This window comes from Mercenaria mercenaria, chromosome 5, assembly GCF_021730395.1.
Source record: "Mercenaria mercenaria strain notata chromosome 5, MADL_Memer_1, whole genome shotgun sequence".
Lineage (NCBI taxonomy): Eukaryota > Metazoa > Mollusca > Bivalvia > Venerida > Veneridae > Mercenaria > Mercenaria mercenaria.
This window is the reverse complement of record NC_069365.1, coordinates 51,627,539-51,649,661: the sequence shown is the minus strand read 5'-3', so window position 1 is coordinate 51,649,661 and position 22,123 is coordinate 51,627,539. Positions and strand designations below refer to the sequence as shown.

The 22,123-nt window shown below is 34.4% G+C and overlaps 1 protein-coding gene across 10 annotated transcripts in view; it reads right to left on the bottom strand.

Moving 5' to 3' along the window:
• Positions 1-3,542: 3,542 nt before the first annotated feature.
• Positions 3,543-22,123, bottom strand: part of LOC123557199 (centrosomal protein of 135 kDa-like) — a 46,162-nt gene continuing 27,581 nt past the window's right edge. For 7 of the 10 annotated variants that reach the window (XM_045348513.2, XM_045348514.2, XM_053543512.1 and 4 more), the window contains 15 exons: positions 20,248-20,334; positions 19,376-19,438; positions 18,703-18,876; positions 15,951-16,180; positions 15,259-15,529; positions 14,657-14,712; positions 14,091-14,259; positions 13,514-13,624; positions 12,835-13,020; positions 12,238-12,447; positions 11,262-11,464; positions 10,854-10,958; positions 9,453-9,524; positions 7,538-7,672; positions 3,543-6,416 (listed from right to left, as the gene is read on the bottom strand). In XM_045348513.2, the coding sequence (XP_045204448.2) occupies positions 6,290-6,416; positions 7,538-7,672; positions 9,453-9,524; positions 10,854-10,958; positions 11,262-11,464; positions 12,238-12,447; positions 12,835-13,020; positions 13,514-13,624; positions 14,091-14,259; positions 14,657-14,712; positions 15,259-15,529; positions 15,951-16,180; positions 18,703-18,876; positions 19,376-19,438; positions 20,248-20,334 (2,199 nt within the window). In that variant the 3' untranslated portion in view covers positions 3,543-6,289. Of the gene's footprint in view, positions 6,417-7,537; positions 7,673-8,935; positions 9,003-9,452; positions 9,525-10,853; positions 10,959-11,261; positions 11,465-12,237; positions 12,448-12,834; positions 13,021-13,513; positions 13,625-14,090; positions 14,260-14,656; positions 14,713-15,258; positions 15,530-15,950; positions 16,181-18,702; positions 18,877-19,375; positions 19,439-20,247; positions 20,335-22,123 lie in introns of all 10 variants that reach the window. The other 3 variants (XM_053543514.1, XM_053543516.1, XM_053543515.1) reach the window with 2 other exon arrangements.

Below are 22,123 nucleotides of genomic sequence, written 5' to 3'. Positions count from 1 at the left end.
GAAACCCCAAATAGATCTACATAATTATGTGTTAATCATAGCAGACGTGATATTTTACAGAAACAAACTTTTATTTCGCCTCTCAACTTTGATTCGTCATCAGATTTCCGTATGAAAATAATACTGCCTCTGTGGATTGTTACCTTGCACATGTTCGTCTAAAATAAACATGCGTGTGAAATCCTCAAATTTAATTTTGAATTACTCTTGGTTTAAAAAAACTAAATGAACATGATTGTCCTATAGAGCTCATCGATGCATTTTCTTCAGGCTTGCACGACTGTCACGGTATTGTTTTTGGGCGAAACTTATATTCCAGATATTTCACACCCATGTGGAGACCGGTAACAATGTTTTGAAGGATTCTAATTGTACCTATTACAAGATCACCTAGCAATCACTGCAGTTGAACAAATCCAATACTGAATAACAACATTAGTCACTAAGGAAAATCTTTGAAGGGATAAACAGCCTTTAATTACTTCTTACCTATGCATAAATCACTCCTACATGGCCATAGATCGTAGTCGTGGGGGAGTGTTTTAATAACAAGAGAGCCTTAAAAGCCCTGTATCGCTCACCTGAGCTAGTTCTTAACTATGATGTCCTAGTATTTGATTTGGCCTAGATTTCATACAGACAAATATTTTAACCATGTTCTATGTAAATCATTAACCAAGTTTTTCCAATGATTTGACCTAGTGCCAAAGTTCTTGGCCTCATGTAGTCATGTTTGAATCTGACATAGATTTCATACAGACAAATATTCTGACAAAGATTTATGAAGATGAAGTTTAAATAGTGGCCTCTAAAGGTCTAAAAACTGAGCCAATGACCTAGGTTTTCCCAAAGTGACCCAGTTTTAAACTTGACCCAGATTTCAGAAAGACAAACATTTTAAGAAAGTTTTAAGATCAAACAGAAAAAAGGGACTAGAGTGTTAACAGTGTTCTATGTTTTGGTTTGGTGTCCTACTTTTTGAGCTAGGTAATTCAGTGTACATGTATTAATGGACCTACATTTCATACAGATAAATATTCTGACCAAGTTTTATGAAAAATAAAGTAGAAAAGATTGCCTCTAGTGTTTACATGTTTTTTCTATCATTTGACCCAGTGACCTAGTTAAATCCTCAGGTAACCCAGTTTTGAACCTCACTTAGATTTCAAAATGACCTGCTTAAACATTCTGACAGAGATTTATGAAGATCAAGTAGTAAGTGTGCCTTCTAGGGTGTAAACAATGTTTTTCTATGATTGAACCTAGTGACTTAGTTTCTGACCTCATGTAGCCTAGTTTTGAACTCAGTCTAGATTTGATAGAAACAAACATTATGACCAAGTTTCAAACAGATCAGACAGAAAATGTGGCATATTGAGTGTTAACAATGTTTTTCTGATTTGACCTAGTAACCTTGCAAGATTTTATAGAGAAAAACATTTTGACAATGTTTCATAAAGGCGAGGTAAAAAATATAGCCTAGAGTGTTAGGTTTCCCTACTAATTTACCTAGTGACCTAGCTTTTGATCCCAGATTACCCAGATGCAAACTCATCCGAGATTTTATTAGGGAAAATGTTTTTAACCAAGTTTCATCAAGACTGAGCTAAAATTGTGTTAACAGTCAAATTGTTGAAGACGCACATAACGCAACAAGAGGGCCATAATGGCCCTATATCGCTCACCTGTTATCATCGCACTTGAGAACAAGAAGGTCCTCAGTAAAATATCAAAGTCCAAAGGACAGGAACAACAAAGAGAAGAAATTTAACCAAAAAGAAAAAAAAATCTTACAAGGTATAGATATGTCAAAATACACCTAAATATTGGAGGTACCATCCATGTTGTACCACAGAAAAGTGGTCTCGGTTTTTCCCTACGGCCAATAATAAAAAAGTTACTAAAAATAAGCTATTTATAGTAACGTAAAAGGGAAGTAATTAAAAAAATAAATATTGTAAGTGAACAAAAGAAGGATCTGCCAAATAAATCTGTTGACATAAATGAAATTTCAGATCCTGACAGTATCTTCATTAGTTATGGAGATATACCCATTTTAATTTGAAATAAAGGGAGGTAATTTGACATAAAATCAGTCCATAGTTATGTACCCTGATTGTCTCTGTCCAACTAATAACAATAATGAAATTTCAAATAAGTCCTATAAGTACTTACTGATATAAATCCATTTTGATTACAATCAGGGGAGGTAATCAGATATAAAATAACTCTGGAACCTACGATTGGATCTGATTTGTCATGGAATCCAAGATTTATTGATGTTGAAGATATTTTGGAAGTTTGTATCAAATAAAACCATAAACGAAGTCTCTATATGGCTGCAAAAGCCAAAATAGCCAATTTTGGACCTTTAAGGGGCCATAACTCTGGAACCCATGAAGGAATCTGGCCAGTTGAAGAAAGGAAGCAAGATCTCGTAGTGATACAAGTTGTGTGCAAGTTTGGTTAAAATCAAATCATAAATGAAGCTGCTATTGTGCAGACAAGGTCAAAATAGCTAATTTTGGCCCTTTCAGGGCCATAACTCTGGAAACCCATTGTGGGATCTGGCCGGATCAAGAAAGAACCGAGATCTTATGGTGACACAAGTTTTGTGCAAGTTTGATTAAATTCAAATCATAAATGAAGCTGCTATTGTGCAGACAATGTCAAAATAGCTAATTTTGGCCCTTTCAGGGGCCATCACTCTGGAACCCAAAATGGAATCTCGCCAGTTCAAGACAGGAACCAAGACTTTATGGTGATACAAGTTGTGTGCAAGTTTGGTTAAATTCAAATCATAAATGAAGCTGCTATTGTGCAGACAAGGTCAAAATAGCTAATTCTGGCCCTTTAAGGGGCCATAACTCTGGAACCCATAATGGAAGCTGGCCAGTTCAAGAAAGGAACCAAGATCTCGTGGTGATACAAGTTGTGTGCCAGTTTGGTAAAAATCAAATCATAAATAAAGCTGCTATTGTGCAGACAAGCTCAAAATATCTAATTTTGGCCCTTTCAGGGGCCATAACTCTGGAACCCATAATGGGATCTGGCCAGTTCAAGAAAGGAACTGTGACCTTATGGTGATACAAGTTGTGTGCAAGTTTGGTTAAAATAAAATCATAAATGAAACCACTATCGTGCAGACAAGGAATTGTTGACGCACGGACGAAGGACGAAGGGTGATCACAAAAGCTCACCTTGTCACTATGACAGGTGAGCTAATAAACAAAGACGGACACAAGGTTATCTCAATAGCTCACCTCGAGAACTACTTTGTGCTCAAGGTGAGCTAAAAATGGTCAGGATCGACCTTCATGTTTAACTTTCCCTGGGAATTACAGTGTACTGTTTGATCCACCAAATCTGTTCGTCATGAATTTTTTTCCCATTTTTTTGCAATATCTAAATGAAAATCTGTATAAATCTTTGGAACAAGAATATGAGTGCTTGGACATGCTGTTTTTATGCTAGGGTATTCTGAAATTTCTTCTTTGGACTCGAAACACTGAAAGACGGAATGAGAAAAGAAACAACAAATCTTTGGATTTCTGTATTTTAATTTCTTAAAAATTCAAAAAAATACTGTATATGTATCAACTACACTACTTGTACACATTTTTGTTCAAAGCATACATATTAAGTTAATGCAAAGATATACATGAATGTGTTTTCCCAGTTCTCAAACTATTTCTACATAACAGACCAACTGAGGTGACTATAAACTAAATTTAAAGAGTATCTGGCAGTATAGCTGTCAGTCACCTTTTAACTACCACCATGTCATCACTTGAACCATAAATTGGTTAATACTTCTCATAATGTTCATAAATTTTTCAACAGCTATGATGTTCTTACCGTGACAAAACATTCAAACTTCATTCGCTCGAACTCCGATACTTCGAATCAAAGAGCTATAAAAATAAATGGATCGGCAACTTAAAAGGCATATAGAGCAAATCTCGCCAACATCCTGTGACAACTGAATGAGATCTCGTTTACCGGAAGTGAAACCATGCGCCATTTTGTATGCGAAAGCAATTATTCATCGGTAAATTAATAATGGCCGTATGACCACGCTTTTTTTGATGGCAAGAAACGTGTACTTTGTGTCTTAAGACTATTTCACATTAAACTAATGTTGTTTTAGAAGCTAACATGTATTTTAAATGTAGTTTTAAAGGTACAAATTGTAACTCTAAGCTTACCGATGTTTGTTTTTACTAAGATAAAGCCGATTCACGCTCTGACACGAGATCACGCGAGATTACAGCCAGTTGCCATTCTGTGTATTTTATACTTCTTTGTTCGAATGCAACACTTTGCTGAAACTCATTGTCAGGTCCCTGCAAAAACCCTATGCAATGTATATTTTTCAATTGCTTAAACTACTGACAACTCCTGTAAAATTCAGAAGTCTTGTCGAGTTCAAGCGAGCGAAGTTCGTCTGTAATTATTTTCAAAATAATGAAACTTAACACATACTTGAGATTCCAAAAAATTTCTCTGAGACTACTCGTAAAAAAAAAAAAAAACAAATTCACAAATAGATCATGTTGGAAATGTTAGTTTTTTGATGACAGCGCAAATGCATAAATAATCAAAATGTAAAATAATCTACAAGAACATAAAGAACAAAATAAAATAAATATAGCAAATCTACACGTAGCTGGACGGATTGGAATGAAAGTGAAAGATACCGTAAAAAAACAAACTGCAAAGTCGAGCGACTTTACCCAATGTCTGTATCCTAGTACTTCATATATACAAATAAATTTAACCTAAGGACATGAAGTGCTGCCTTATTGTAGTATTATCTAAATAGTTTGAACTATTAAAACAATACTAATGTATGAAGCTGTTCAAACAAAAAGGAAAATCCAACACAATACTTTAGGCTTTCAATTTTAAGCTGGCTAGGGTTTTACTTTTTGTCTAAGAAACTGATGTAACAAATCATGTTGATAAAAGTTCCTAACAAATATTCTTCTATCTTCTAACAAAATACAATTTCACCCTGAACAAAAAAAATGAGACAGAAAACTGAAGTAATTTTCCTCTGTTTTCTATTTACTTTTTAGAAAATGATGAAGTTGTAATACTTCTAAATACTTAAGTTTAAATAACCTTTAAGCCAATCAAAATATTAGTAAGAATTTTCAAAATTTGTAACAGCATATTTGATTGGTAAATCCTTTCAGCCAATCAAACAACTTGAGATATCGGTAAGAATTTTCAAACTTTGTAACAGCACATTTGATTGGTAAAATTTCACCTTAAAGGTGAATAATATCACAGATACTGGTACTTATATACTAGTAGTTCTTGCTTTAGACTGACAATTCCATAGAAGTGTAAAGAATTGAAAATCAAATAAAAAAACAGTAATACAATGACAGAATAACTTTGAACTTTTTACTTGCAGTCTGTTGCAATAGAATTTTTCTCATGTCATGTTTTGTGTCTTTCTAAAACAAGAACTTTGACAAGGTAAGAAAAATGTTATCACAGTAGCACACTAGGAAAATACCTTTACATATTTAAAATACATCTCTTCTGCTAACTCAATACTAATAGCTGAATTCTTATTTAACAACATTATCCATGGTTCACAGCATCATCTATGGTTAAGAAAAACACCCATAGTTCGTAGCTTTAACAATATCTAGTCAAGTTAAATGACTACATCCTTTCATTTGCCTTTAACATTTGTGACTGTTTTCGTCACTTCCGCTTCTACAACATGTTCCTTGCTGCAACATATGAAATTCTTAAGTCTAAAACTGACACAGAACATTTGTTTGATTAAACTTTGCTGTGATGCAATTTTAGGTCATACGATGCTCCAGCTTTTTAATGGTGAAGGAAAACCCCAAATGCCCCTTTGTGAATTATTTCCGACACAAGCTGGCAACAACAATTAGTAAGCATATTGGAGCAGTAACGAAATAAAACTACCGAAAATACCAATATACTATCTTTTTTATATTTGTTTTAGATAATGCTGTGACACATAGAAATGTAATGCTTAACATCTTAACAATATTAAATAATAAACAAAATTTTCTAACTCAACTGAACTGGTCCCTTTACAAGTCAATACAGGTCAACACTGGTCAAATATCATTTCGGCACTTCTGGCAATCAACAATAATAACTCAACCTGAGCTGGTGAGAACAAAACATCTATCGCTTTCTCATATAAAGATCATATAAATCCTTCCTAGAGTCTCCTTAAAATGTTTGACATGTTTTACATGTGGAATGTTATTAAATAGTTTAAGATTCATCAAAGAAGGTCTGAGTTGTAACTTTTAGTAGCGGTGTCTGGATCGTCTAGGGAGTAGCCACTTCGATCGGGTGAGCGTCGTCGGGAAGAACTTAAATATGATGTTTCTGGGCTACGGCTCCTGAATCTGAAATACAAAATTTATATAACTATGAAAACATTCAATTTCAGTGACATAAATTAAATAATTTTAGTCAATTTAAAAGAAAAAAGATTATTTTATGTGGACATAAATTAGTGGAAATATGTTGGTTGTGATTCAATATTGTGGAATGACACGAACATAATATCTACGAAAATTAATCACCAACAAACAATACTGATTTCACAGTATTTCATGTGGATGACATAGCTTATACACACATAAAATGACCGTTACTGCAATAATAGAAATATGCAAGCATTTATTTGATCACAAATGATAGAAATGTTATAGAGGTTACAATGTAAATTACCAACAGTCAGTTTTGATGGGTTTGGCATCGCACCGACACAATTATAGGTCATATGGTAACTTTTTCAGCTTTGATAGTGGAGGAAAGCCCCAGGTGCCCCACTGTTCATTATTTAATCATGTGCCGGCTTCTGGGTAGAACCACCAACCTTCTGAAAGCCAGCTGGATGGCTTGCTCACATGAAAAATACAAACTCTCTGAGTGTGGCTCAAACCCACATCAATGAGGAGCAAGTGATTTGAAGTCTGTGACCTAAACCACTTGGCCACGGATGCCCCTGCCAACAGTCCTCTGGATGAGATTTTAATAAAAGTTCCCCTGTATCAGTACATGTATTTTATGTATCAGATGTGTAAACACACAGGAACTTTTTGGAATTTAAATCACTTTGCTCTAAATTTAATTTGACTTAACATTCTTATGGAGGTTGCCTATATATCTAACCAGCAGCAACCAGAAATGAAGACAGTTGTATGTAAAATTAAACTTAGGAAATTAGAGAAAATATTAGGATAATTTTTAGAAATTCCCACTGGTTTTTATAGTTTCTTAGTAATTCTAGTAAAACTTGAAACAAAAATAGGATGGTTTTTAATTTCAGGGCAACTTGAAAACTTGCAACTGTTCAATAGATTTAACTTCAAATTTCATGAAATAAACAAGTATAGAAGTTCCTTTAGCAACCCAATACTTAATGCCTCTTCCTAAATAAGGTATATTCATCTGGATACAACATAAATAAAACGTAACCCCAGCAAAATGGAAAGTATGACCAAAATCTTTATCAATGTACCTGGTAGGACTTCTGGAGCGCGACCTGGGAGACCTGACGGGACTTGTGGACCTGTATCTCGTGCTGCTCGTGTAGTCCATCGTAGGCACTGGTGGTACAAGGCCATGTCTTCTCAATTCCTGCACAGCCCGTTCTCTGCAAGATACAGTAACAAATTTAAACAAACACATCCTAGCATTTGCAAATTTATCTAGTAATCTAGCATTAAGTGATTATCAAATTTTTTAACATCATAATCAGATCCCTAAAGAGGAGATTCTTAATAAATCTTATTTTGTTTGAGATATAACAGAAACTACATATGAGCCGCACCATGAGAAAACCAACATAGTGGGTTTGCGACCAGCATGGATCCAGACCAGCCTGCGCATCCGCGCAGTCTGGTCAGGATCCATGCTGTTCACTTTCAAAGCCTATTGCAATTAGAGAAACTGTTAGCGAACAGCATGGATCCTGACAAGACTGCGCGGATGCGCAGGCTGGTCTGGATCAATGCTGGTCGCAAACCCACTCTGTTGGTTTTCTCATGGCACGGCTCATATAAACATCAAACACTGTGTTAATCTTGTATTTAAATATAAATTTACAGGTTGTTTTGGTAAAATAGCATAATCTTTAAATGTGTTACCCTTTTTGAAACAACAGACTGTTGTATATGTCAAGAATGAGATGACAATTTTTTTTTTTTTTTTCGCTACAGACCTCTAATATATATAAAGTACATTTACATGCAGCTTCAAGTATCGATACACCATCCCAGATACGTTGTCATATATCATTTAAATACACAGACATAAAAAGCTACACATGCAAGCAGGCAAAGAAATTTAGTTTCAGTAGAACATTTCATATCCCAATAAGAGTTAAAAAAGATCCTTGCATACAATATACATGTTAGTTATATAACGTTCATTATGTTAGATGACTTATCTATTCATTCCAGCACCAACATGTACTAAAGCAATAATATAGATATAACCAAATCCAAGTTGCATTTACAAATATACACAGTTCTTTATAAGCCAAGATATGGGTGTAAAAAATAATAACTTGTTTAAAACTGCACCTATCTGATGCTATAAGCTGTATACATAAATTCAGGCTAGAAAAAAAATGTTTTGGTTATCAAGAAATGAAAATTGAATGTAGTAATTGCTAATGTAAACAGTATCAATAAAAATATCAAGAAAAGTATGTCTGCTCAACACAAGAACAAAGGTCTCTGTAAGTGCAAAATACCACTTATATCTCAAAACAGAATATAAAGAACTGTACATACATGCAAAAATTTACATTACAAAATAATTTAAAATTGTCTCAGCTAGTGATATATGATAACCCTGTAATACAAGGCAATGGCATGCAGACATGAAGCGGGACTATGTGATTCAATTATACCAAGTAATCAGTGTTCCTCAAACTGTCATATGATGTGTCAAACAGATAATTATTCCTCTCCCTCTGTCTAAAACATAATTTAAATAACCTTTTCTTCACATATTTTCCTCAAATTTACATTAATATCTATAAAGACAAAACCTATATACTGTGTAAATTACAATGTGTACACTACACAGATGTTAAAATACTTATGGTTCCCCTCTCCAAATTTACAACAAACTGATTTTCCTGGTTTTAAATGTTACCTCATATTTCAATAAAATTACAATTTTATTTAAAAAGTAAAACACAAACAAAGATTTCAATCACCAAAGAACCACATCTAAATTTGATTTTAAAAATTCAATTTAAATCTTATTATCAGAAAAGAAGCCATTTCCAGACAAGTCTACATTTCCAATTGTAAAGACCACCTGCAAAGTATTATTTCCCAGGTAAGTCTTTTACATTCCAACTTAAAAATTCTAAAAATCCTATACAAAAGACATATGAATTTCTCATCTACAATACTCACTGCATGCCATAGTTTTCAAATGAGAATATTGTAACACTACGTCCTGCCTGAGAGGTTACTGCAGACCTAGCACTATGTAGGAACATTATTCATTAGGCAGTATTTTTCTAATCAATTAGCCATTAAATTCAGACTTTTATCAATGAAAACCATCAAACCTTAGATAAACATCAAATACTGTAAAGCCATTAAACTTTGTTGGCAAGACATTTTGTGGTTCTGTCCAACAGTTACTTCGTGGAGATCTGAATTTGTGGACAACAACTTCGAAAGATAGAATGAATGGGAACTTTACTTGTTTGCTGGGACTAAATTTCGAAGATTCATAGCCAAGAAATCAATGAAAATTAGTCCCCCACAAATATTTATGACTTTACAGTATAGCGGTAATTAAGAGTTTAGTGCACAAAGCAAGTCAGCAAATTGTAGTTTTGAGGATGTAACTTATTTAACATTGTGCATGTAAACATGTATGCACCAACTTAAAGATGACATTATTCATGTTAGGTATGAATGCATTTGAGCCGTGCCATGAGAAAACCAACATAGTGGGTTTGCGACCAGCATGGATCCAGAACAGCCTGCGCATCTGCGCAGTCTGGTCAGGATCCATGCTGTTCGCTTTTAAATCCTACTGCAATTAGAGAAACCGTTAGCGAACAGCATGGATCCTGACCAGACTGCGCAGATGCGCATGCTGGTCTGGATCCATGCTGGTCGCAAAGCCACTATGTTGGTTTTCCCATGGCACAGCTCATTTAACCAAAGAAAAATAGCCCAACTGCATATAATAAGACACGTCTTTACTGACACTGAATTTCTACAAATCTATATTTTTCAAATCTGAAAATAGTTTTTTTGAAGTCTGCAAGATTTCTCTTTGTGGAGATTCACGAATTCTATATACAACCCTTGAGGAACACAAGCTTTGTTCAAATGCTAACGTCCAAACAAAACTTATTCACAATGTGACAATAAATTTCTATCTAAGTTAAATCATAAAAACTGCATTTTTTTAAATGAGACGTGCCATGAGAAAACCAACATAGTGGCTTTGCGACCAGCATGGATCCAGACCAGCCTGCGCATCCGCGCAGTCTGGTCAGGATCCATGCTGTTCGCTTTCAAAGCCTATTGCAATTAGAGAAACGTTAGCGAACAGCATGGATCCTGACCAGACTGCGCGGATGCACAGGCTGGTCTGGATCCATGCTGGTCGCAAAGCCACCATGTTGGTTTTCTCATGTAGCAGCTCAAAAACGGATGTGCATTAGACAAGTAAAATACCACTCAAACACACAACTAACATGATTACATGTGTAAATGGTTGTTTCAAAGCAACACAGGGAAGCTCAGCAAGGTTAAAACTTGGATGAACAACCTCATAGTGGTGATATTTACCTTTCAAATTTCTCACTGGTGAGTTGTCTTCGTAGTCTCTCTACATCACCCTCCAGTTCAACATTTCTTGTACGTAAAGAGGCAATTTCTCGGCTCTGACTTTGTCTATAAAACAAAACAAAAGTTTTTAACTTGAATAACAGTAGTAATTCTGTTTCTGTAGTAAAGTACGATATTCCTTAAAAAACTCACATATCCCTTGCAATAAATAGTACTTTTTAACTGTTAGCATTTTCAGCCCAGATTTTATAACCAGATTAGAACAACATTTGAGATAATATACAAATTTCAAAGCATTTTCTCATATCTACCACAGAAATTTGGTAAAAATGATTAAATTTTGTATTTTATCATATCAAATCTCCATCAAAATTTGATTTTATTACTGGATAATCTTTCATCACTTACATTTTACTCTCATTAAGGGAGAGTCTATCTTTCAGCATCTGTATTTCAGCGCTATGTTCCTGTGTTTGTAGCTGGGACTGGAATTCTTTCTCCCTGTTGTTCTGTAGCAGCCCCTCCAAGTTCTTGTTGGACTGGCGCTCTGAGGTAAGCTGACTGCGGTATAACTCACACTCCTGGGCAATGTCTTCAGACTGGCTCTGAAGCTGTTAAAAAGCAAAAACAAATTGAATTGAAACACAAAAGAGTCAACTGGAAAAATCATGAAGAATAAATCAAAAGTACAAAGAATAAATCAAAGTACAAAGAACAAACCAAAGTACAAGGAATAAATTGAAGTACAAATCAAAGTACCAAGAATAAAGTTTAGTACAAATAATAAATCTAAGTACAAAGAATAAGAGTAGGAACTTTTAAATAAACCTAACTTTTTCTAAAAGTTTAGAATAAGAGAAAACAATTAATTTCAAAAGTTTTGTTTCTTGAAAGATGACAAAATTGAGCAGAATTAAAGAGATATACAAATCAAAGAAATGTACAAAGTGACTTCCACTTTTTAAAATTCAGATTAACATCTTGCTCTTTATTTAATACTAGCCATTTATGACAATTACTGTTATATGTGTGAGTGTGTCTAAGTTCAGGTTCAGGATCTTTTTTCTACAATTTTTCAGTCATATAAACAAGGGTGTTTACCTGTAGCAGTGAGCGCAATGCCCAACTTTATAGTGCTGCCTCACTTGAATATCACTCTGTAGACATGTGATATGATACCCAATGTAGTTAAAATATACCGACACCGGGCTGACCAGTTGTTCAGCGCCAGCTACTTTTACCTTTTTTTACGTCTTTGGTATGAAATGGCCAAAGAGTGAACCAATGACCTCCCACGCTTGAAGCGGATGCTCTACCAATACGCTACCGAGGCGGTTAATTACTGTTGAAAGGAATTCTGAATAATATTAATGTACAAACAAACCTGTTCTTTATCAATAGTTAGAGCAGTCAGTTGTCTTTGTAGAGACTCTTTGGTACCTTCCAGCCTGGAGCAGAGCTCGCGTACAGCTGTCAGGTCACTGAGAAGCGTGTTCTTGTCATCATCTGTCTGTCTGAGGTTGTCTTCAAGGTTGGCCACACAGCGAGTCAAGTTGGACACCTGTAGCTCATATGCCTGCTGAGCACTCAAATGCTGGAAAAAACATGTACAAGTAAACTACCTGCTTAAACAACCCATTTAAACTGGCCAGAGCTGACACCACTAACCTATGACCTGGAGAAAATGAAAACATTTTAAAGCTGTATAAATGAAGTATAAAAGATTGTCAAAAATATAATGTCAACTCTGCATAAAAAGTAAAAACATTAATGTATGCTGATTCTTTGAAATACTCAAAAAAAAAATTCCTGAATTTGATTGTTACATTTACCGTAACAAAATTTTTAAACTGTGAAACTTCAACCCGATACTTAAATCCTGACCAACCTATCAGAAAAACATATTTGAACATTTTATAAGTTCTTGTCTATCTTATGTAGAAAGTTTCTGCAAAACTTTGAAATTTGAGATAAAACTTACTTCCTGAATTTCTCTTTCATAGTTGTCAACCTTATCCCTGAGTCGCCTAAGTTCTGAATCCTTGGTCATAATTTCCAGCCTCATGTTTGAACCCTCACTCTCCAGCTGATGGGTGGCAGTTTGGTATTGTTCAGCCTCGGAGGACAGGGCTCGGTACTGATCCAGCAAGTCAGATCTTTCTTTCTCCTACAATCAATATGTAACAATGTTATTCAACTACCAGTATTTCCTGACCAAACATACAATAAATATATCTTCTATTCTGTAAAACATATACGTTACATTATCAACTGAAATGCTTATGTGCTCTTTTCTCAGAAAATCGTTTCTTTCCCTAATTTTTTAAAAATTAAACTTGAAGGGATGTCTTTAACATAATCATTTTAATATCACTAGAAATAACTAAATATTAAATAGTCGAAATACTAGGACATGATAGTAACATTTAACTGGCTCCAGTGGAGATACAGAAACAATAAAATATCACATCAGACCAGAAAATAAGCCATTCTGATAAGCTGTACGAGTCTGGCTAAATGTTACACCATGTGTCATTAAGTATGCAAAAGTTTACCATAGGGACTAGGCCATCTTCTATGCGTCTGACAACAATCATTTCAATGTCATTAGATACATAAAGCAAAATCTTACAAGGCTAATCATAATGTAGTTACATTACCTTTGAGGCTAGGACATCTTCTATACTTCTGACTTCCAGTATATACTGCTGTACCTGTTGTTTCAGGCCTTCCTTGTCCTCTAATGCCTCCTGTAGCTCTTGATTGATTTTCTGTAAAAATATTGTTGATAAAGAGTAAGCAGAACAAAATCATCAACACAATGTTTGTTATTTAACTTATCCAATCAGATTTTTTAAATGTGTGATGGTTAAGACTTTGAGTTTGAAATACTATCATGGAAAACACAACTTCTTTTTTCCTGTCATATTTGAATTTCTAAGTTCTATTATTCCTTCTAAACCACTGTAATTCAAAACAGTAGACAAAAAATTATTTGCATTATAACTAAACTCCCACCCTACCCACTGAATGAAACAAGTAGGTAAGTGTCAAATTCTCTCCAAAGCAGTCGAAATAAATATAAAATTCTCAAAATGTATCTTTTTAGCTGTACTGGTATTTGTTTGAGGAACTGTCTTCATTATATATTTCTCTTCAGGTACTAAAATTACTGATCAATTAATACCCTGTACCACATGTCTATGTTAACGTTTCACCTAAGCAGCATGTTTATACCTGATTTTCCCTGGTCATGACTGCAAGGTCATCCTGCAGACGTCTATTTTCTCTCAAAGCAACTTCTTTTCCTCGACTGTTCTCATTCAGGTCTTCTGAGGTACTGTCTAGCTGACGTTTGAGAGACTTTAATTCCCGATCTTTCATGTTGATGTTACCATTTGCATGGCTATAATATATTTGTTAAGTTTCATTTACATCATTATATTTCAGCTCGATTGTAAACATATTTTAAGTCAGTTTTCATCATTACTGCAATGCATTTTGATAACTGTTAAAGTGTGGCTATGGCCAAACTTAGTTCAAACCAACAAGCTACTGGCTAACCAGCTGGCACCTCACTTAATGCACAGCCACATCCTCCCCTTTCCATTTTTTCCAAATTTTCATATAATAAATGCGACCATACTTTTTTTCACTTCATTTGCTTTTAGAAAAAATGTTACATTCGGTGTTAAATACAAAACTAACTGATCATATGGAAACTTTCAAAAATTAAATTGTTTTATTTTAGAATTTCAATTGCAAGTTCTTATTTCAAGTGACGTAATAACACCAATATTTACCCTAATTGTGCCTCTATTTCACTGATCCTAACCTTCAGATCACTGATCAACTTCTCCTGAAATGACAAAAGTTAAAATTTCATGAGTTTTCACACAACAACGATAAAACAGGTTACCAATACTGGTAACACTTTTAGACAAAATGATCCTGATGTCCGTTCCACACTAACCCTAACAGCAAAATCTGAGTACATGAAGAATTAAAGGGCTCGTGGAAATTGTTATATAGTGCTTTTAAACATTAATTTCCAAATATACCTTGAAAAACACATAATGAAGTAGAAAATAACACCCAAAAACAGAAGCAAAAGAAAAGTGCAATCTCACTGCAGACCATATAATGTGAAATCATTTAAATTCATGGGCATAAAATTTTGTGATTTTGGCAAAAGGGGCCATTTCATAGGGACAAGAATTCCTGAATTTCAAATTTTCAAGATACAATAATTGCACATTTTGTTTGTTGGGATTAAATTTTGTGGAATGGTACAACTATGAAATCCACAAACTTTAGTCCCCCTAAAATCTTAATTATTTAGTATATAATACTTAAAAACAGTTACTACACCCATTTCAAAACCAAAGCAATTAAACAAACGTACTTTGAGAAGAACTTCTTCATTGAGGTTAGCGATCTTCTCTGTCTTCTCATCAACATTGATCTGGAGGTTATCCTTCTCTCTGTCTAGCTGACTCACTGTCCTTCGTATATCGGAGTTTTCATCGGTCGAATGTGCCAATGTTCTCTGTAGCTCGGCAATCCTGTCCTCGAGTCGTGCACATCTTTCTTCCTGTGCAGCCAACTCACTCTCACGACGTGCCAGACGTTTTTGGGTGTCCTCCAAACCTCTCTCGGTCTCTTCTGCTAGCATCCTGAAGACAAGTTATAACATCTTATATCACAAGGTCATTTCTGTCCACCAAAACATAAATTACATCTGTAATTCCAATACTACAAGACATCAAAATATTTTGAATTTTTGCACTTGTAAACTTCAAGATAATCTTGAATTTCCCCTACGTTAGCTTGAGTATATGACATTTTTTGTGTTGCAGTACAGTTCAATCCCACACCTAAGTATAAGGAAATAACACAAATCACAAACAGTATTTTGACAAAATACAAGACTTCACATTGCGAGTGGAAAGACAGCCAAGATTCTCTCAGTGCTTAAGAAATGAGGAATTCCAAACTGTGACAAAAGATTTTTGGTGATAAATGCACGTATCAAAGGACAAGGGCAACTTTTGTGTCACAAACACTCCCATTTTGAAAAGGACACAAAAAACATACTTCATCTGAGTAGCCTTGGATTTGTTCTGAGAGTTTTCATCTTGTGTATCTGTGAGTCTGCCTGCCATGTCCTTGACCTGTTCTTCCAAGCTTCTAACATCCTCCTTCAGGGAGTTAACACGTACAATCAGCTCTCCGCGTTCGTTTTCCGCCTGAGTCAGTGCACTCTCCAAGTCCTCACCACGCTGTTCTAATTTCGCTTTCTCAGACAATGAGATTTCTGTTGCAATCTGAAAAATGAAAATGTATTACAATAAATACGACAAATCGGGTATTTCAACAGCAAAAGTCAGTAAAAAGTAAATCAACTGCAGATAAAAACGTCTACATGCTACCAGAAACAAAATTTCATTACACTTGATTGAAGTATTAACAAGAGCTGTCCGTAAGACAGCACGCTCGACTTTTCTCAGTGATTGACTCTGAATAAGAGCTTTGCCAGTAAAACAAATTCAAGTTAAAAAGGGACATAACTCTGTCAAAATTCAAATCAGAGTTATGGGCATTGTGTCTGCTGGTGTAGACTTTGATAGTAAATAACTATTTTGAGTTTCAAGTCAAAAGCTTTAATAGTGACAGAGATATTTGACTTTATCAAAAATTTTAACAAAACATTCTAAGTTAAAAAGGGGCATAATTCAGTCAAAATTCAAACCAGAGTTATGGGAATTGTGTCTCCTGGTGTAGACTTTGATAGTAAATAACTATTTTGAGTTTCAAGTCAAAAGCTTTGATAGTAACAGAGATATTTGACTTTATCAAAAATTTTAACCAAAAATTCTAAGTTAAAAAGGGGCATAATTCTGTCAAATTTCAAATCAGAGTTATGGGGATTGTTTCTCCTGATGCAGACTTTAATAGTAAATAACTGTTTTAAGTTTCAAGTCAACAGCTTTGATAGAAACAGAGATATTTGACTTTATCGAAAACTATAACCAATGGCGACGCCGACACCGGGGTGAGTGCAATAGCTCTACTTTTTCTTCAAACAAGAGCACCGCCTTGCGGGTGCTGACGCTCATCTGATTTTTTTTGTGTAATAGAAATATTGTCCTACCCATGATTTTCTAAGTCTAAAAAGGGCCATCATTCTTGCAAAAAGCAGGATAGAGTTATGTTTCTTGATGTACAGTGTCCACTTATGATGGTGAAAAACTGTTGCAAGTTTTAAAGCAATAGCTTTGATAGTTTATGAGAAAAGTTGACTTAAACATAATACTCAACCAAGAAAATGATTTTCTAAGTCCAAAAGGGGCAATAAGTTTTGCAAAAAGCAGGATGGAGTTATGTTGCTTGCTGTACAGGGTCAGCTTATGATGGTGAACAAGTGTTACAAGTTTCAAAGCAATAGCTTTGATAGTTTAAGAGAAAAAGTTGACCTAAACATAAAACTTAACCAAGAAATCTGATATTTTCTAAGTCCAAAAGGGGCCATAAATCTTGCAAAAAGCAGGACGGAGTTATGTTTCTTGCTATACAGGGTCAACTTATGATGGTGAACAAGTGTTGCAAGTTTTAAAGCAATAGCTTTGATAGTTTAGGATAAAAGCTGACCTAAACATAAAACTTAACCAAGAAAACTGATTTTCTAAGTCCAAAAGGGGCAATAAATCTTGCAAAAAGCAAGATGGAGTTATGTTTCTTGATGTACAGGGTCTGCTTATGATGGTGAACAAGTATTCCAAGTTTCAAAGCAATAGCTTTGATAGTTTAGGAGAAAAGTTGACCTAAACATAAAACTTAACCAAGAAATCTGATATTTTCTAAGTACAAAAGGGGCCATAAATCTTGCAAAAAGCAAGATGGAGTTATGTTTCTTGCTATACAGGGTCAGCTTATGATGGTGAACAAGTATTCCAAGTTTCAAAGCAATAGCTTTGATAGTTTAGGAGAAAAGCTGACCTAAACATAAAACTTAACCAGGCAACGCCGACGCAGACGCCGACGCCGACAACCGCTCAAGTGATGACAATAACTCATCATTTTTTTTCAAAAAATCAGATGAGCTAAAAATCGAGCTAAAAATAAATGATTACTGAATATATGCATCTCTTGATATTTCTATGAATTGTTAAAATAGTTTGTATTAAGCCCATGTAGTTGTTGCAATATGTCATGAAGGTATGCGGAAATAAACAGTATGGCATTACAATAACAGGCAGAGATTATCTGCCTATATCAAAAGTGAATCTGTAATGCCCTCAAGTTGTGGAGAAGGAAATGTCCAAACTAGGTTTAGACTTCTCCAAAAAATGAGTTTTTTGACTTTCCTCAAACCAATGATGGGAATTCCTTACTTCCAAAACTCAATTTGATGTATTCTGCTGATTACCTTATCATCAAGTGTGAAGATAAACGTCTGATTTTTTAAAACAAAAAATTGGCTATCTGACACTTTATTTGACTGATCTACTTAACTTTAGCAAAATAAGGCGTAACAGGTCTAGAATTGAGTCAAATATCAAAAGCCTGAAAAGCTTTCATTCTAATCACCTTATTCAATACAGTTATAGAGTGAAAATCTTGCACTCAAAAACCTGAAATCAGGACCAGCCCTGAAATATCCCTGGCCTAATAAACTATGCAATCAAGCTATAAAAAGTAGTATAATAAAGCTGCCGATCACCAGAATGAGACAAACATTGAGATAAGTTTATCTCTTCGTTTTGAATGTTCTGTTTCATAGGTGAGAAAACCAAACCCAAATTCAGTTTAAAGTCTGTCCTAAAATAAAAATACAATATTTTCCTACCTTCAATCTCTCTCTAAGGCTGTCTCTTTCCGTTGTCATTCTTCGGAGTTCGGAGACTGCATCGTCACGTTCATTCTCCACACGACGAAGCACTGCCTGTGCAGCTAGAGAGGTTTTGGGTGATTTGGGTGACCTAACAAGTTCACGTCTGACTTTATGTAACTCATCCTTGGTCTGTGTAAAAAGAATTAAATTAAAATATATGAATATATATATATTGGGTTAAATAATCCCTTTTCAGAAATATTACCCAAATGTCACTGCAGATTTCTAGATTTCCAATGTGCACATTTAATGTCAACACTTAAAACAAAGATGTAAATGCCAGCAATAATGTATGTTTTTTTTATTGTTCTTTCTTTTTTTCTCTTTGGGGGTGGAGAGAGTTGTTCAGAGACATAACAACATAATTAAGCTTTTTCAAGCTTCTGATGGTAGAGGTTGACCCCAGGAATTGTTTTCAGCATTGGTGAGCACCTGGGTAGAACCACCACCCCACCATACAAATTCTACATCTCCAGCTAGGTTTTGAACCCGCATCTGTAAGGGGCAAGTGATCTGAAGACAGTGACCAGCCATATAGGCCCTTTGTGGTGTACAGCTGACCCTTTAGAGCTATTTGGAAAGTTTGAAATACTTCAAAAGTCAATATTGTCTTGCAACAATTAATTACCTCTTCATACATCTTGTTAAGCTTGTCTCTTTCTCCAGTCAATACCTTCACATTTGCTTGGATCTGTCAAGGAAAACAGGTTAAAATTTCACTATCACGATTTTAATGTAGAATTTCCACTTCATACATTTTACTTCCATCATTCTTTTTTTTGTGCATATGAAAAATGCAAATCATGTCAAATAAAGGTTAAGTAAGACTATTTTAAAACTGTTTATTTGCACTGTGAAAACACTGGTAAAGATTTTATGAGGAACATTCAAAAGAAATGCATATAATGTGCCATGTGTGAATATGAAAATATCTTTGACCTTTGCAGTAAAGTTGAAATTTCAATCTCCTGTTCTTTCTTGATTACTTGTAATTTTGTATGTATATATCTTAAATGTGTGTTATGTAATTGTAAAGCGCAATAGAATATTTTATAATTTTTACGCTATATAAATGCCATGTATTTGTATTTGTATTGTAATGCTTTTCAATTCTTGAGAAATATAAATATATTTATCACGAACACAGCTGTAGGTAAAGAGAAAGCCTAAAGTCGGACAATGGCATCATATATTATATATGATTTCACAACAACACTTACCCTGCTAAATTTCTATAATGAACTCATCCATCTTTCAATTTGGACAGTGCCATTAACTGTTAAAAGGGGTGCTTACCTAAATATACCGACTGAATAGTGAACAGTGCAGATCATGATCAGACTGCATGGATGTGCAGGCTGATCATGATCTACACTGGTCGCAAAGGCAGAATCAATCGTGTCCAGCATGGTTAAAAGGTTAAAAGCCAAGAAAACAGTTATTTTTAGAAGACAACTTATTCTCATATGAATACAATTCAAAGCCAGTTCTGAATCCTACCTCAGCCATATGACGCTCAAACTTGTCCAGGAGTTGTCTCATCTCGTCTCTTTCCCTGGTGAGCTTCTCAACATCCTCGGTCATACCCTGAAATAACAACAACATTTATCTTGCAATAACGTTTTCTACATAAATACAACAAATAAACTGTCAAGGCATCTTTCATCATCTTTTACAAAGTGATGCACAATTCTGATAAATTCGTCTATTCTACATATATTTTTTACCATGTGACTAAAGTTTTTGATAAATTTCTACCATTTTTTCATACTATGTGAGTTTTTTTATAAATAAATACTCCTTGGAACTCTCCGAATCCCTTTGTTGTTCCTTTCTTTTTAATACGATTGCAGAAAAGACTACTGCGAAATCATTAATATTCATGGGGGACTAATTTTCGTGGATTTCGTGGTTGAGTCAATCCACGAAATTTAATCCCAACGAATAAGTAAAATTCCCATTCATTTTATGTTCAAAAGTTGAAATCCACGAATTCATATCCCCACGAAATTGCCGTTTTGACCAAAACCATGAAATTTCATGCCCACGAAATTTAATGATTTCACAGTACTCAAAATATTACAAATAAAACGTTTTGTGATTTAGAGAACTGAAAAAAAGTCTGAAAAGGGTATGTGACCAAATAGGGCACTGGACCCAATTGGGTTCTGGGCCAAACAGGGTCTCTTGGCCAGTAAATTTTCATTCCAATTACCTCTCATATTCCTGCTTAAATCAAATAAAACATGATTCTTATTCCTGGATTGTAAATGAACAAAATAATAAAATATTAATGGTGTTTAAACAGTTGGCTGATAAAGTAGCTTTAATGAAGTTATAAATACCCAGTTCATTTTATGTTTTGCATGCATCGCTGCAACAATTCCTAATAAATAAATGGAAGTAATTCAATCTGAGTACAGCATTGCATGTGCTGTATTTCAAAGTATATCGATTACATTTTTTATTTACACATTTTTGTGTGTGTTGCCTGAAATAACCTTAGATGGTTAACGTATTCAACTTGAGGCCAAAACTGGAAAACTCTCAAATAACCTTAAAAGGTTAGTACGTAACTTAAGGCTAATACTGTAAAACTTTTGTAAATCTGAATAGAGAACAGTGCAGATCATGATCAAACTGCACGGATGTGCACGCTGATCATGATCTACACTGGTCGCAAAGCAGAATCAATCGTGTCCAGCATGGTAAGGGTTAATCAAGAATTTTAAACATCAAAGAATACAGGCCCTTGAGAGACCATAATTTTATAGCAGATACATTAATTATCATATATCAAACACAAAATTAAAGATCTTTACTGCAAAATCTAGTCACACTTTGAGTACAAAGTATTAAAAGGACATTCACAAAGAAGCAAACATATATTACACAAAATAAGAAAAAAAGTACAAAAATACACAAACAAGTTCCAAGTATAAAGCCACTTAGGGCAATATACTGTAATATGCTTTTACATGTCTAATAAGGCACAGCTGATTATGCAAAAAAAAATTGATAAAACTGCCACCAAAGGCACTGAATTCTTCTATACATATAAGTCAAGCAGGTGTAATGTACAATACAAGGCAGGAAAGGAAAACAATTGTTCTGCTTCTGTTTTTAAAATGGAATTTTGAAATTTAAATCACATTTTTCACTACTGCTTTCTTATATATAGAAACTTAAAAAAAACAGATATATTTTTAAATAATAAGATGCATGGATCCAATTTATGTTCAAAAGTGGCTATTAAATTGCTATAACCTGGAACATAGATTAATTAAATAATTACCGACTGCTATGAATCAATATATCTCCTTTACAAAGAATCTTTTGAATGTGTGATGAAATTTACATCAACGGGCAGTAAAAT